This window comes from Patiria miniata, unplaced genomic scaffold (genome assembly GCF_015706575.1).
Source record: "Patiria miniata isolate m_02_andy unplaced genomic scaffold, ASM1570657v1 HiC_scaffold_6, whole genome shotgun sequence".
In the NCBI taxonomy this organism is placed as follows: domain Eukaryota; kingdom Metazoa; phylum Echinodermata; class Asteroidea; order Valvatida; family Asterinidae; genus Patiria; species Patiria miniata.
In genome coordinates, this window is record NW_024037073.1 from 8306918 (window position 1) to 8322718 (window position 15801).

Genomic DNA, 15801 nt, shown 5'->3' on the forward strand with positions numbered 1-15801 from the left:
TCAAAGAACTGAAAATTCAGGGTGCATCAAAACAAGGGGATGAACAGCTCAGTTGCTAGAGCACCGGTATGGTATTCCGGAGGGCAAAGGTTCGAACCCCGCTGCAGTCAATTTCTTCGTTCAATTTGATCAATAATATTAACTAATTCCTAAATGAAACAAGTGGGTGTACTTGTGTTTTTAATCTTTAACCAGTTCATGCCAGGATTATTTTGACAAGAACGGAATGAGGCGAGGGATTACTTTTCACTCGACTTCAAGCCAGGCGGGTTGAAGCCATCACCCTCAGGCAGCACTCTCATATTTCCGGCCTCGCTCGCTGCGAGCGGGTCACTGAAAGATATTTCTGGCCTCGCTCCTGCGTGTTAATCCGTCATCCGTTCCGAATAACGCAAAACCTTTGGGGGGTATATATAAACGTTATCCTGCGCGAAACTAGTTAATAAATGCTGTAAACCCCTTTTATCTGAAGTTTTTGAAGCCTTTAACAGAAATGAATGTGAAACAAAATGTTAATGTTCATGTTGTACAGAATTTGGAAAACCTTAGATGTTTTGAAAATGTCCAAATCATGTTTTGCGCGGGCAAGTATCGTATTGTCTTTCTGTGGAAAACGTAAAATATTTGCTTTGAAATCAGTGAGAATATTTCACATCCAAACCTCCTAACCTTCTGAAAATTGGAGTCAGTCCAGAAAGAGTGGATAACCCAATCTACGCCAGACTTGTAAGTGACATTTCAAACTAGGTTATCGTGGTTAAGGTACAGGAAGTAACAACTCTTCCACCATAACCTCATCCTGGAAAAAACGGAAATGCGTCGGAGGAGTTTAGCTTGGACAAGATCCTTTCCAAGATTCCCAGCTTTCTTCATGATGCCACTGTGTCAATTGCAGTAGCATTCAAATACCAGAGTTCCAACCTATTATCAAAAAAAATTCTCGTTACCCGACGGGCACCAGCAATTCACTGGTGTCCAGCTCAGGAGTCTAAGAATACAAAGTCCTCGGTCTCGCGCATGGGGGCAATGAGCTGGCCGTTCTGGTTGACGTGTCGCACCCGGAGATAGCGCTCTGGTTTCTCCTCATCTGTCGCGTGGTGGCTATTCCAATCGTGGCAGCTACCGTCTCGCAGTATAAACATCGGGTAGTCTCTGGAGTTGGCGGTTGGTGGACCCTGGACAATCTACAGGAACGAAATATCCAAATCTAATTGCTACAACTGCTAAAATAATTATGGGTATTTATCTAGTGCTTTACAGGTTTTGATGGGTATTTATCAAAGCACCTAACATTTCTATTACCCCTAATCATCGGGCCGATGAAACAGTCCCTATACTATCTGACTACCCTCAGGACTATATAGCCTTTATTTTATAGTCAAGGTGTTTGACAAAAGTGTCTGATGATCGATTGTTGGTCGCTAACATAAACAGTAGACGTGCATGCTATGCAGTGTTGTAGTACTCGTACTCGAGTACTACTCGAGTACTTTTTTTGGAGTAATCGTACTCGTACTCGAATGTCAAAGTACTCATACTCGAAATGACGGTACTCGTACTCGGGTAGCAAAGTACTCGTACTCGACATGTCGAAAGTGTACTCGTACTCCAATAGCAGTACTCGGGGGGAAATGGTATAGCTTGATTTTATATACCACAGCCTTATTTTATCGATACTTTCAGTTTGAAATGGTTGATTGGCTTGTGGAGAAATCAAAGTTTCCTGATTTTCCTCTGTGCACGTCCGGACAAACACATTTAACAGCTAGCCGTCAGTGGGTCTGCATATCGGTCTGACTGGGCCTGAGCCAATTACGCACAATGAACTATTTGCCGTATGGCCGTATTCGGAAATAGAAGGACTCGTACTCGAACTCCAAAGTACAGTACTCGTACTCGTACTCAAACTTGGAAGTAAGAGTACTCGTACTCGGAGACCTGTTCTTGTACTCGGAGGTACAAGTACTCGTACTTGTACTTGGCAACCTAAGCACTCGGCAGTACTCGGTACTCGGAAAAAAGTACTCGACTACAACACTGGTGCTATGCACTCACATGTTGCACGAAGTGCGAACAGTGACTTCAGGTGGCTAGGCTATGATATGCAAATCAGTTGGTGCTAGTCGAATGCCCTGAAACAACTGTCGCAATTGCTTGTCTTTTTCGAGCTATTTTCGTTATTCTGCTGCTGGATTTATATCGAGTTATGTTGGTCTGCCAACTCCAAACTTGTCGGAGAATGTAGCCACACTATCCAGCTCTCTATCCATGTAAAATATCAGCCTCCATAACCTAGTACTGAATACAATAATCTCATCTATATTCGCATATGAGGTCGTCGCTGGAAATCCAGCGACAAAAATAAAGAAATACATTTAAATGCCAAGGCGCACGATTGTTCCAAGGCATTTGTTCATGATCAGCACCAACTGATTTGCATATTGAAGCCTAGCCATGGGAGGTCACTCCATACAGAACCTGTGAGTACATAGTGCGCAGCTACTGTTTATGTTAGCGGCCGACCAGCAATCATCAGACACTATCGTCAAACACCTTGACCAAAGCTAAGGACTATACAGCTCAGTACAGCCATTTCTTAAGAGACCACCCTGATGACTATAGCTGGGACGATGCTGACTATAGTTGGGTCGATGCTGTGATTGGGGCTTTCCTCCCACGAATGTATGGGTAACCAAAGTGCTTTGTTCAGTCTTGGTCTTGGTCAAGTTAGATCTTACCGATGGAACAACTTCACAGAATTCGTTGAAATCTTCCTCGGTGCGCAGGTAGAAGCCTATGGTGCAGCTTGGATCCATCTTGTTAATAGCCATCTTGCGAGGTGACATGCAGTGAAATGACTGCCAGACAAAAACATCATTAAAAAGTTTTAGGGTGGTCTTGCCATGATTGCAGTCCTTGTAAAAGCACATGGTTGGATTGACGTCAGTTTTTAAATTCATAAACCTTATTAGTTATTGACCTCTGCCAGGAGGTATATGTTTTCATCTGTGAACAAGACTACTCATACAGTTATTGACCGATTTTCGTGAAATTTGTTTTAGGGGTGGTCATCGGTAAAAGTACGAATCGATTAGATTTTTGACGTGATCTGGAGGCAGGATTTATTTTAAGGATTCTTCACCATTTTTTACGTACAAATATGCCATAGACCATGAAACAAAAAAACACAAGGAGGCCAAAAAAAAGTTTCTGGTATGGAGCTTGCCCCAAAAATTGTGCATCGACGCAGCTGTTTTTTTTAATCCTTTTTTTTCCCTTCAAATGTCGCCTGATGACTGCAAATGGTGCACGACTAAATTTAGTGCAAAACATATGGGAGCCCAAGAGGGGCCACATAAAGCTTATTCTCGATTGTAATCCCATCTAAAAACACGTTAAAATTGTGCAGCAGCAGGATTCCAGTCAACAACCAGTGAGTTTGGCGGTTGAGAAAAAACTTTTTAATTTTGCTGACTCGCATGGCTACGGCCGACGTGCGCACATACCACAAACCAAAGCCTTTTTTTTTACCACATTTCTCAGTAGTGCTTAAACAGCTGTTAAAGGCCACCCATGTTACAGGCTCTCGACCAATAGGAAGATATAAATAGTCTCAGGTAATCATGATTTTTGGTTAAACAATTACAAAAAGAAAATTGACCATAACAAGACTTGAGCCAACGATCTCCAGAGTGTTTAGAAACTGTGCACTTATTATTGAAGGTCTCAAGGTTGAGAGAATTCTTCTCTGAACATGTTTTCTACGGTAAAACTAAAACAAAGTAATAAACTTACAGAGAGGGAGAACTCCCTAGTTTTCATGTCAACAACGGGCTGGCAGTAGTGAGGATCAAGATGTATCAATTTCTCCTCTGCAGAAAAAGGGGGGAAAATTTGAAACCAACGGTCAAATCAAAGGTAGAAAAGACAAACTCGTAGACAATTTCATAGAAGGAAAAGTGAGGGAAAAACTACACAGATCATGCATGCACTCCAAATTTGTTGTTTTTGTTGTAGCTTGGTTATTTGCTATTTTTTGTAGAAATGTCAGCCCTCAAAAAAGTACAAGTTCTACAACACTGATCATTGGCCCCAGAGATCAGTGTTGTGGTCGAGACCCTGCAAGACAGTCACAAGACCAACACAAGACCTTCAGTTGCAATTCCTGTCACAAGCTATTCAAATGAGCTGCAACAAAGGCATTCCTTTGTCATTGTTCGTGCCCTGTTACTTGTGGCTGGTCTTGTGCTGGTCTTGTGCTAGTTCTGTGTCTGGTCTTGTGTCTGGTCTTGTGATGGTCTCGACTACAACACTGCCAGAGATCAGAGTTTCAGCAGACTGCTTGATTCTGCACTGCATTTACACATCTTTTTAAATCTAAGTTATGTTGCCATTGACTATTTCATGTGGGCAAAATCAACGTGAAAAAGATGCTTAGGTGTTTGTTTTGCCTTTCAGTTGCCTGTTGGCATAATACTACAAGTGGTAAGGTCTATGGGCTCCGTGCACAAGTACCCCTTCAACGGCCAGAAAAGGAGAGTTGGGGGAGACCCAGACTGGTTCCCGGCCCATCCACTGCATATTTCGAATGATCCAAAGTTATTGGGGGTGGGGATTAGTCTGGGAGACCATCGCAAGTGAAATTTGAACGTATTTGCCTGTAGACGACGCCTGACGCTCATGCCCGAAGACGCTACAGCTTAGCTTTTCCACATTCAGGATAAATAAGTCGTGCGTACTTCGGGCGTGAACCAGATAGTATGGGCATGCAGTGTCCCATCCAAGGGGTTCTCAAAAGTGGTAAAAACGCGCCCTCTTTTGTTCCCGCACCAGAGTTGTAATAGAGTACTTTCCGAGTACTTTGTTTATTACCAAGTATTGAGCTGTTTTCTTGCGAACAACGCGAGAGAAACATTGACAGTAGACAACAAAATGAGGTCAGTGTTAGAGAAAAAATTAATTTGAAACTTAGGTTACATAAAATCCCTTTTTAATTAACCTTTTGGGACAGAAGTACCCTAAAAGTACTTGAAAAGTACTCGGTGAGTACTTTCCGAATACTTTTGTCTTAAAAGGTTAGTTGGTACAAGATTCTGATCTATTCTGTCTAAAGTGTTTAATTTCTTTTGGTGGGGATTTACTGTTCAGTGTCTGCATTATGCAGCTTTCTCCATACTAAACCATCATAATCTCTGGTAGCTAAGCTGGTACTCGGAAAGTACTCGACTACAACTCTGTCCCGCACTGAGCCCACTCTGAATTATTTCTACTGAGATATAAATCTGCATCAGCGATTCTACCTTGGAAGCCTAAATAGTACAGTGAGTGCTTGGGTTTGCCGCCGATAATCCCAATGCAGCAGTCTAGAGTGAACAGAGCTTGCACGGAGCTGACGTAGATGGGATTGACTTCATCTCCTCCTAGCCTGACAGGCACAAGGATCACCACGGCGCACCACGTTGAGGATCCATCGCCCTCATTCCTGGGTTTCTCGTCTTGTGTCATTGACGAGGCTGTCCCTGGTTCCCTGTCAGACGTTGAGGATCCATCGCCTTCATTCCTGGGTTTCTCGTCTTGCGTCATTAATGACGCTGACACTGGTTCCCTGTCAGGCTGGTGAGCGATATCACTCGGCTCTATCCACCTCTGTGTATCCTCCGTCTCGGGTATGGAGGATGGTTCCTCAGCCTTGGGGCTATTCCCGTTCCAGTGGGGCCGGTGCACTGTCTTTGGTTTGGCTGCTACTGGGGGCGGATGCGATTTCTTAGGCCGGGCCAAGCTTGGCTCTGGGGTGATATCGGCCTGGTGCGAGTTTGTGGTAAACACCGACGGTGGGTGCGTTGCGGGAGTGGAGCTCCCATTCAGTTCGCTACTGCTTGAGAAGTCAGTCTGGCTTGACTGTTGAATTGTGCTTTGCTGCATTGACGTGGGTTCCTTCTCATCAGCCCGATTCACATCACTTGAATCAAGGTCAGGTTTTTGTAAACCAGTTGATGTGGAAGGAGTACTCCCTGCTTGTGGATAGGGTCCAGTAGGCTGCTGATGGGCGGAGCTTAGGGGAGGAGAAACGGTCGACGGAGGCGCCACTGGCAAGCTATGGTCACTGTACACCGGCTGCAGGGAACCAGGACGCTTCCGCTTGCACAACTTAATCACATCTGCCTTGTAGACTGAAAATGGGATGAATAAAAAAAGCTATGTAGTTATTACCCTATCCCAGTAAGATATCCACAACCTGTAACATTTGAATGCATTTCATTTTCATTATTGTCTTGAACACATGACCCTCTAGCAACCAGTCACTTGGACCAATTTTTGAAAACTGGGATTGGGGGCGCGTTGGAAAGGACATTGAATAAGCTTTCTAATGATGTACACAATATTGGAATCAGGCAAAATCTGATGAAGTTTTAGGTTTTTCCAGTTCCCAATTTTCAGGCCTTAACCAAATTTAATCATCAAGAAATTTGTCGTCAAAGCTTCCCAAATGAACTCTTCAAAAAAATTGTACAAAGTAACTTCAGTGAAAGTGAAATATATTCATTATTCTAGATTCCAAAGCCTAAATCTGAATTTCGATGATTTTTGCCTGTACAGTGTATTATATGCTGTATCTCAAAATACGGCCGTGCGACTTCTGACTGGGTTTGTGCTGGAAGGTCACATATATATACTCTCATTGTTCCCTTTTAGCAAAAACCACGTTTTCAGCCGGTACTTCACAACTCACTGATGTTGTCATTGTACATTGAATACAACAATTAATGTCATCACAACACTGAAATGATTTGAGCTTAAAATGCTACCGGGCCAGGTTTTGAGTTTGACAAAAAAAATTCACAATAATTATCAACTCGCTTTCCCTCAAGAAATGGGTACCGGCATTAGCTGGGGAGTTACACCAGCCTGGATATTGGGACCTGGATTTACATGTAGATTTAAATGTATGTAGGATAATTTATCAAAAATGAGACTGAAACTGAGGTCCAAACTCACTGGTGCAATCCTGAGCCACATAGACACAGACTTGTTCCAACAGGGGATTCAGATCCATAGCCTGATCCATGGCCTCTCTGAAAAAAGGGATAAAGACAGTACATGTAAATAGAAACTCATGACACATTATCAAAACAGTTTAGCAATTTTTAATAGGAGCACATCATGAATGGGAAACCATACAATGTGTTTTTATGGTAACACATTTTATGATTAGTGTTACAGACAAAAGCAACAATACAGGGCAAGTCAAAAAATAGGAGACCTAAATGGCGGGATCAATTTTTTAACGAAGTTCTACTTGTAGCAATATCAATCTCTAGGATATGAAAGCCTAATTCATAAGCTTTCTTTTAGTACAACAATCATTCAAATCACTCATGTACTTTTCAAGTCACGCAATTTTTAACATGAGTACTGTTCTAAAGTTTTGTCCACGGATCACAAAAAAGGTAAGTGGGGTTTTTTTTTCAGCAAAACGAAAACAATTCACATACGGTAGGGATGTGTGTTAATTGTTTTTGTTTTGCTAAAAGAACGCACACTTCTTTTTTTAGCCGCGGACTTTCAAACTTTTCATTTGAATAGCTTGCGACTTGACTTGAGACAAAAGGAATTTGTGAAGATTCTGGCAAAATGAGACAGAACTGGGCATGCCGTAGAGGAGAAAAATGCAAAAAACTGAAATGGTGTGATTTTCTTTCTCTGATTTTCACATTTATTGATGTTTACAATCTTTGAGATGTCTAAAACACATATTTTAAAGAAAAACATGTGCATGTAGTATAACAACCATGGACTAATAGTGTTTTCAAGGAAAATCAATTGACCTTTTTCATTTTCATGTCTATAAAAAAGTTTAAACTTTAAAAGCCTTTTTTTCTCAGTTTTTTACTTTTTTGACATGTCAATAGTGCACACTTAAACAGTAATAACTTGTCAACTGAATGTCAGATTTAAGTGCAACAAACAGTATTGTACAGAGAATTTTATTCTCTTTCCTAATACCTCCAAACCCTCATTTCGACCTCTGCCCAGTTCTCCCTCATTTTGCCAAAACGCCTCACATTTTGTGATCAACGAGTGAGGCATTAACTACAGCTCTCAAGTTAGGTTTTGCCCTTCACCGACGTTTAAACACTGTATACTCAGTGTGTTACCTCCCGAGTGAAAGTTGGAAAAAAATCACTCGGGTGGGACTCGAACCAACGACCTCCTGCTTTCTAGTGCAGATGTCTTACCACTCGACCACCGAGCTAAAGGATTCGGTTGGCTGGTTCGAATCTGATGTACATAGCAGTGGGTACCGCATAAACTATGATAAGATGGAATTTTGCGTCGGGTGATATAAATCAAATTAGGTTTTGCCCTTTGTGAAGATTCTGGCAAAATGAGACGGAACTGGGTACAGGCCGTGTGGAGAAAAATGAAAAAAAAATGAATAGGGGTGATTTTTTTCTTATTTTCAGATGAATTGATGTTTGCAATCTTTGATATGTCTAATACATGGCTAAATACATGTAGTAAACATCATGGAATAATAATGTTTGGGTTTTTTTTTCCAACTTTCACTCGGGAGGTAACACACTGAGTATACAGTGTTTAAACGTCGGTGAAGGGCAAAAACTAATTTGAAACTAATCCACCTGATGAATATATGAAGGCTAGAGAATGTCTTCCGACTCACTTGAAGATGTGTGCGACCGAGGCTGGTCCATACCAGTCCCCAGCCTTCTTGCCAGAGCTCTTGCCGATCTCTACCAGCCGGTGTAAGGAGAAGGGACTCATGTCATCTGGCTGGTCACCAAACCATCTCACTATCTCGTGGTGGTAACGCTGCTCCTCCTTGGTCTGCTCATTGTAGTAGTTCCAATCTGAAATGGAAATGAGGATTGGAAAAGGTTTCATCATTTTAAGGCACACTCCAACTTCCAAAAAAGAGTTCAGCTAACTTTTTGTTGAAAAGTTGACCAACATTTGGCTTTTTTATCACCAAACCCCATAGTGTTAAGCAATGACATTCAATAGTTCTGTAACCCTAACTGCCTAGGCCTTTTTGCTAGGATGTAGCCTCAATCCTGCAAAATCCTCCAATTGGTCTCACGGAAAAATAGCCTCAATCCTGCAAATTCCTCCATTATTTCTTGAATATGGTCCGTGGAGGGGTGACCACTGCCTGAATCCTGCAAAATCCTGCTGCAGTGACTGTCAGTATGTTGAGGCTTGGCCAGTGACATCCTGGAGCAGTACGGAGGATTTCAAGCATAATCCAGGCCTATATTTATGCATGGCTGAGCAAAAACAACACAAGGTCCGGCCCAAGACCTTGACAAAGTGCATCCTACAAAATCGGTAACGCACTTTTGCCATGTAACCTCAATCCTCCAAATTCCTCCACTTTGGCAAAGAGGATTTTGAAGGATTCAGGGCAGTTAGGGTTAAAGGTAGAGTGTATCATTTGTCATTTGTGCATTTTTTTGTTTGAAGCAGCAAAAGTGCTCTAAATCTAAAGAAGGGTGCTCAGCAACTAACCTGATGAAGTTTTAGCTAAGTGAGTGCGTAGTGTCACCACTTGCGGGAACCCATTCACGGCTTCGCCAAAATAAATAGGAATTCTTATCGGAAATTTCCAAAGATGCGTCTAAACTCTAAAGACGCACCTTTGGAAATGACCTTCTGTTATTGTTTTCTTCAAAATAACAGCACGCCAGAAAGAATAATTTCACAGGGAGTTTGCTTTCCAACACTACTTTTGTCAGAACTTTACTAGAGTTTATACCTCTGGTTCTTTTCAGAACCATTCTCTTAGTTGAGAAATTATTCGCACATGGTGTTTCCGCAAACCTTTCATTATTTTCAGAACTTTACTTTTTGGATAGCTGCAACCAATATTCCGGTACTCTACCTTTAAAGAGGTTGTGGAATGCTCGAAGACATTTTCGTCATTTTTCGAGTATATGTAGCCTAAGGTGTGATGAAATAAAAATGACTATTGTGTCTGTCATGAAATGAGTACAAAAGGTACTTTTGAGAGCTGTTTTTCAGGTCCTGTTTCGACCCGAACGTGCAATTTGTGTAAAAGTCGTCGTTGGGGGCAGCAAACGAAACATAGTAAATCGTGACGTAATAAACAGGACTCCCGATGCAGCGTAGTATAAACGAGTCCTGTTTATTACGTCACGATTTTTCTCATTTTACGAAGAACCCAACGACTGTTGATTTCAATTATGCGCTCGTCGACCAACAAATTACTCGATGAATTTCAGTTTTATAAACATACAAGCTGATTTACCCGATCATAGATCGGGTAGGGCGTAGTGTTGGGGAATGAAAATGTGGGGAGTTAAATGTGAATGGGGGATATAGTTGCGGAGACATGCATTTATAGAAAAGCAATTTCTGTGGTGTGATCTGAGGCAATTTCTGACCACTAAAACTAATTTGAGCAAAAGATCATCTTTTAAAATTTTGAGTTTGGAGTAATTGAATCAGCTACATGTATTCTGAGCAATAGAATAATTATTGTAGCCTACAATTTTTATTCGGGGAAGAAAAAGTGGGGAGGGGGACCAACAATGTCCCCCGCTTTAAAATATAGATAAACGCACATTACAAAAGAATGGGACTTTGTCATTATGATATATATGGGTCTACTCTACAACAACAAAATATAAAAAACAAAACGACTTTCAGCATTCCACAACCTCTTTAATACTATTGGGCTGTGCACTTTCTAGTAATTTAGTATTCGATTATTCCAACTGGACCTGATGGAATATTGGATTATTCAAGTTTAATAGAAATGCACTGATCAAGTTAAACATGCACCAGCAGCCTAGACAGCAGGCCACTAATTGGGATTTGTGTGTGCCTGCACTTGTTGTAAATTGACAAAGAGCTTATTAAAATACATGTAGTACAAAGAACAGATAGCGGAATGGCTGATTATTGACCAATTTTAAAGAAGAAATTTGAGCTAATATACCTCACGGAAGCTCTAAAATCATACGCAAAAGTGCCTTTCAACAAAAGCGTGGCATTACCATTAACATTACATTACGGTCTTTTTTCATTGTCTTCTCCAGAACGCTCACATTTTTTTCTAATAATTGAATCAAAAAATGTATTTGGATTTTAGGTTGATGATCAAACATTCGAAAGTACTTCTGCTTCAGCCTGAAATTCACAGTTACATGTACAGCCAGAGGATCATGGTGCCTATGTCCTTTAGCAAGTCACTTTACTGCAATTCATAACATGACTTGGCAACTTTTGAATTGAAATCGAGATCCTTGAATACTGTTTTCTTGGAAAATACATCATTCATTGAGCTAAAACTTCATCAGGTTAGTTGTTAAGCATCCTTCTTATCTTTACATTTCTAGCACTTTTGTTACTTCAAACGAAAATAAATGCACCGTGACAAATGATCTACCCCACCTTTAAATGTAAGAAACACTCATTCTAATGAGTTGGCAAGACTGTCATCAGTTCCTACACAAATTAAAAGTACCGATATCAAAAGAAGGACACAAACAGAAATCTCACCTCTGCCCAGGAAATGCTGGACCAGAGCCTGGGCCAGCATCATCTGCCCGCTGCGCAGCATACATCCCCAGCCACAGTCAGTGGTGTAGGAGGAGCCGGCCAGCTGAGGGAACTCCCGACGGTAGGTCAGCCAGATACGAGAGGAAAACTCCCTCTTGAAGAGTTCCATGGCTGGCGACTTGACTGCATCCAGGCCTGGTAAGCGTTCCTCTGCATCTGCAGGCATCATGAGACAGGGATGAATGACTCATGACTTGGGCTTGGATTCCAGTCGGACTCCACAATTTTTAAATTGTTTGTGCCCGACAATACTTCAGCCATCAGGCATATCTTTTTGCAAATTATGGGTGCAAAAGAGCAACCAAAAATAAAAGCATATTTTCAGATGGTGGAAAACTTCCAAATAACAAAAAAAAAAATTGTTAAGAGAAACAAATTGAACATTTTGAACAACACCGGTATACGGGGTGAGTAAAAAAATAAAGGTAAGTGTTCCTTCAACAAAACGAAAACAAATTGCATGGCGATGTGTGTGAATTGTTTTCGTTTTGCTGTAAGAACGCACACCTTTTTATGTGATCCGTGGACAGAACTTTAAAACGGTGGGTTTGTTTAAAATTCCGTAACTTGAAAAGCACATGAGTGATTTGAATGATTCTTGTACTAAAAGAAAGCTTATGAATTGGGCTTTCATATCTTGGATTTTGAAAGTGCTACATGCAGAACTTCACTAAAACAATAGTCCCGACATGTGGGTTTCGCTTTATTTGACTCACCCTGTACAATGAAGCAACCTTTAACATTGATTTTGACGTCGCGTAAAGAAAAACTGTGATAAACATGATTTCGGTTTTAAAAAATGTGTTTTTCCTTCCCATGTTCAAATCACTCAGTACTGTACATTGTAAGTTGAAGGAGTCTGGACAATAGACATTTGGAAAAGAAGTGAAATATGTCTTTTCAATTTGTATGTTTTGTTTAAAGCTACAGTCCATCATTTGTAATTTGTGCATTTTGTTCGTTTGAAGCAACAAAAGAGTTCAAAATCTAATGAAGGATACTGAGCAACTAACCTGATGAAGTTTCAGCTATTAAAAGCTTCAGCTGTATATTCCGAGAAAAACAGCATTCTAAGATCTCAATTTCAAATCCAAAGTTACTGAATCATGTTTTGAATTGTTTTGAATTGCAGCTATACGCGACGTCGCGCACTGATCCGACGAATTATAACAACCGCGCGCGCGTGTGCGTCGTTCCAATACTTGTGCGCGCTGCGCTGAATAACAAAACGAACTACTAATTTAAATTTTCCTACGGTGCTTCTTAAGAATCACCGTTGGAAATGCCTTCTTTCGTTGATTACTTCAAAATGACAGCTTCCCAGAAAGAATAATTTCACAGGGAGTTTAGTCCCCTTACTATTTTTCAACCAAGTTTGTTTTTCAACAATAATTACGCCAGTTACTTTTCGGATGGCTGCAAATGATGGACTATACCTTTAAATGAAAACCTACTTCATTTCGATTTTCGGCGTCTGCAACTCCATAAAAAGGGGCTATCATTCAGCGCACAAATGAACCCGCCTTGCGACATGTGCGAGAGCTGAATTATTGTCTGGCAGCCAATCATTCCAGTTTTGTGAAGAATTATTTTAAGAACTAAACGTTGCTGGATTTTTTTCGTTCGATGTCTCATTCAAAAGTGAATAACTTTTACATTGTATTTTCAGAGGAAAACAGCAATTGAAAAGACAAATCTATTATTTGAGGTGAAACTCAAGAAAAGCATGCAGAACGCATCTTTAACCATTTCGCGCCGGGAGAATTTTTGCCGAAAATTTCGATTTTTGCAAAAGGCAGAATTTTCCAGCCAACTTCTGATATTCTGCCAAACATCACAAATGCTGATTCGCAAATATTTGTACGATATTTCTTGCCAAAACCTCAATTGTTTCAATACTCTGGGTGTGCACTGGAGCGTAAATTGTACAACAATAGGCTGGTTGTGCACAGCAAATTCAAGATCAACACACGGTCCGCCTCCACAGACTTCACAGACTTTGTGTGTGTGTACAAAAGGCACGAGGGATTAGCGTGTTTAGACGTCACCCAGAGGCGAGTCAAGGCAATCTTGACATCTTAACCCGTCAGCCGGGCCTCTGTAAAAACAGCCAGTGCGTATTATCACGTCCTTTGACGCGAACTGGTTAATAACTCTTTAGGCCAGTTCAAGTGAAAACATGGCAACTTTCATGATGTCAACAACTGAATTTTCATTGTGGCATTCACCGCTACCCTTCAAATTCCCTTCACTCTTTAAAGGTATAGTCCATCATTTGTAATTTGTGCATTTTGTTCGTTTGAAGCAACAAACGTACTCAAAATCTGAAGAAGGGTGCTGAACAACTAACCTGATGAAGTTTCAGCTCAGCGAAGGCTGTATATTTCGAGAAAAACAGCAATCTAGGATCTTGATTTCAAATCAAAAGTTGCTGAATCATGTTTTGAATTGGGCCTGAATTCAGCGTCCGAGACACGTTCTTACTGAGCCGAATGCAGCTACGCGATGTTGCGCACTGATCCGACGAATTATAGAGGGCGCGCGTGTGTGTGCGTCGTGTCAACGCTTGCGCGCGCTTCGCTGAATACAAAAACAAACTGCTAACGGAAATTTCCAACGGTGCGTCTTAAGAAGCACCGTTGGAAAGGTCTTCTTTCGTTGATTTCTTCAAAATGACAGCATGCCAGAAAGAATAATTTCACAGGGAGTTTAGTCCCCTTGCTATCTTTCAACCAAGTTTGTTTTTCAACAATAATTACGTCAGTCACTTTTTGGATAGCTGCAAATGATGGACTACAGCTTTAATTTGTAAGTACATGTACATGTACATATACATCAAGTATGTACCAGCCTTTCTGCTGCACTATCAACCTTGCAGACATGTTTGCGGCTTAACATGGTGCTTACAATTAATGAGAAGGAAGTATTACATCCGCATTCCAACCGCTTACGCGTATATGCACACCGCAGAGTTAAGGGCATTTTACTGATGATTTCCTGTCTGACAATCTGCCTGTGTTCAGTCTTCATACATTGAATGACTCCCATCACATGCACGTGTCAGAACTGACAGAATTTAATGCACGTGTCAAATATGATTCATAGGGACGCTCATCCCACAAAAACAGTTAGTGGGCACGCCAAATTCATCATCAAGTGTCAACTATTATTGATGATTTTTTTTTCTTCTTTTATAGGGAATGTACATCATTGGCTTTTGCTGTAATTTACAGAAATGAACTATTTGAGGGGTAAGTATAATAGCTCAAATATTGTTACACTGACAAGTTTGAAGTTTTGTGTTCGAAAATGCTCGAAAAACCAGAAAAAACAAAAATGTTCAAGTAGTCTGGTTCCCTGACTCCACTTAAGATAAAATGCATCAATTTATAGATGCCGGAAAATTGTAAGGTATAATTTGAGTGATTATTTATATTGCTTTTTGACACTATTCTCAAATTTCCATCAAATAGTGGACGGGAAACTTAGGCAACTTTTCCATCCATTTTCGATGGAAATTTGAGGGTGATTTTAAAATTAAAAAAGAAAGAAAGAAATGATTCAACACATACATGTATTACATGTATTATATGCCTACATGTCCATTCACATTTCAAAAACTTTTGGGATGGTTTCAGGTATGTAAACAAAATTAGAAAAACTGCTAACTCAAAGTGGTCCCCTATATTGTGTTTCTTGTCATATGGAAGATACATGTACTGTACCCAAACTGTCATTGCGATAGGTTTGTAACTTTCTGGCGTGAAAAACAAATCCTCTAGGCATGGTCTCACCTTCTATACTATGCTGGAAACACTTTCCCAGGATATAGATCGGCTTGGCTAGGCTGAACGCTGTTCTCGTTTTCACAGTCCAACCTGCCAAATTAAAAACCATAAACTCATATAAACTTAAAAGCAAGATTTTGATATAATTTCTATATTATCTTACCATGAAATCTTGCCTATGGGTGCAGGCAGATAAATAGGCCCGAAATTGCCTACGCCGGCCAAATCATGATTTGCATGCCCCCAAATTCGCCAGTAAAAGTACTTTGAGGGCCACAAACTTGACGTTTTGTAAAAAAAAAAGTGGAAGCCATGCAGAGGACTGCGAGCTCGTATTTCTGTGAAATTTGGATGAAAGAAGGCCCCAAAATGGCTTTATTTTGCAATGGAGCGTAGGCGCTCTTTTTCA

At 40.7% G+C, this 15801-nt stretch overlaps 1 protein-coding gene across 1 annotated transcript in view; it reads right to left on the minus strand.

Annotated features, from left to right (window-relative positions):
- Positions 1-320: 320 nt before the first annotated feature.
- LOC119743176 overlaps positions 321-15801 on the minus strand; it is a 30440-nt gene continuing 14959 nt past the window's right edge. Inside the window, exons 2-9 of the mRNA XM_038219554.1 lie at positions 15399-15482; positions 11545-11760; positions 8684-8870; positions 6997-7073; positions 5301-6170; positions 3796-3872; positions 2739-2858; positions 321-1184 (exon numbers count right to left, since the gene is read on the minus strand). Of these exons, the coding sequence (XP_038075482.1) occupies positions 981-1184; positions 2739-2858; positions 3796-3872; positions 5301-6170; positions 6997-7073; positions 8684-8870; positions 11545-11760; positions 15399-15482 (1835 nt within the window). The 3' untranslated portion in view covers positions 321-980. The remainder of the gene's footprint in view (positions 1185-2738; positions 2859-3795; positions 3873-5300; positions 6171-6996; positions 7074-8683; positions 8871-11544; positions 11761-15398; positions 15483-15801) is intronic.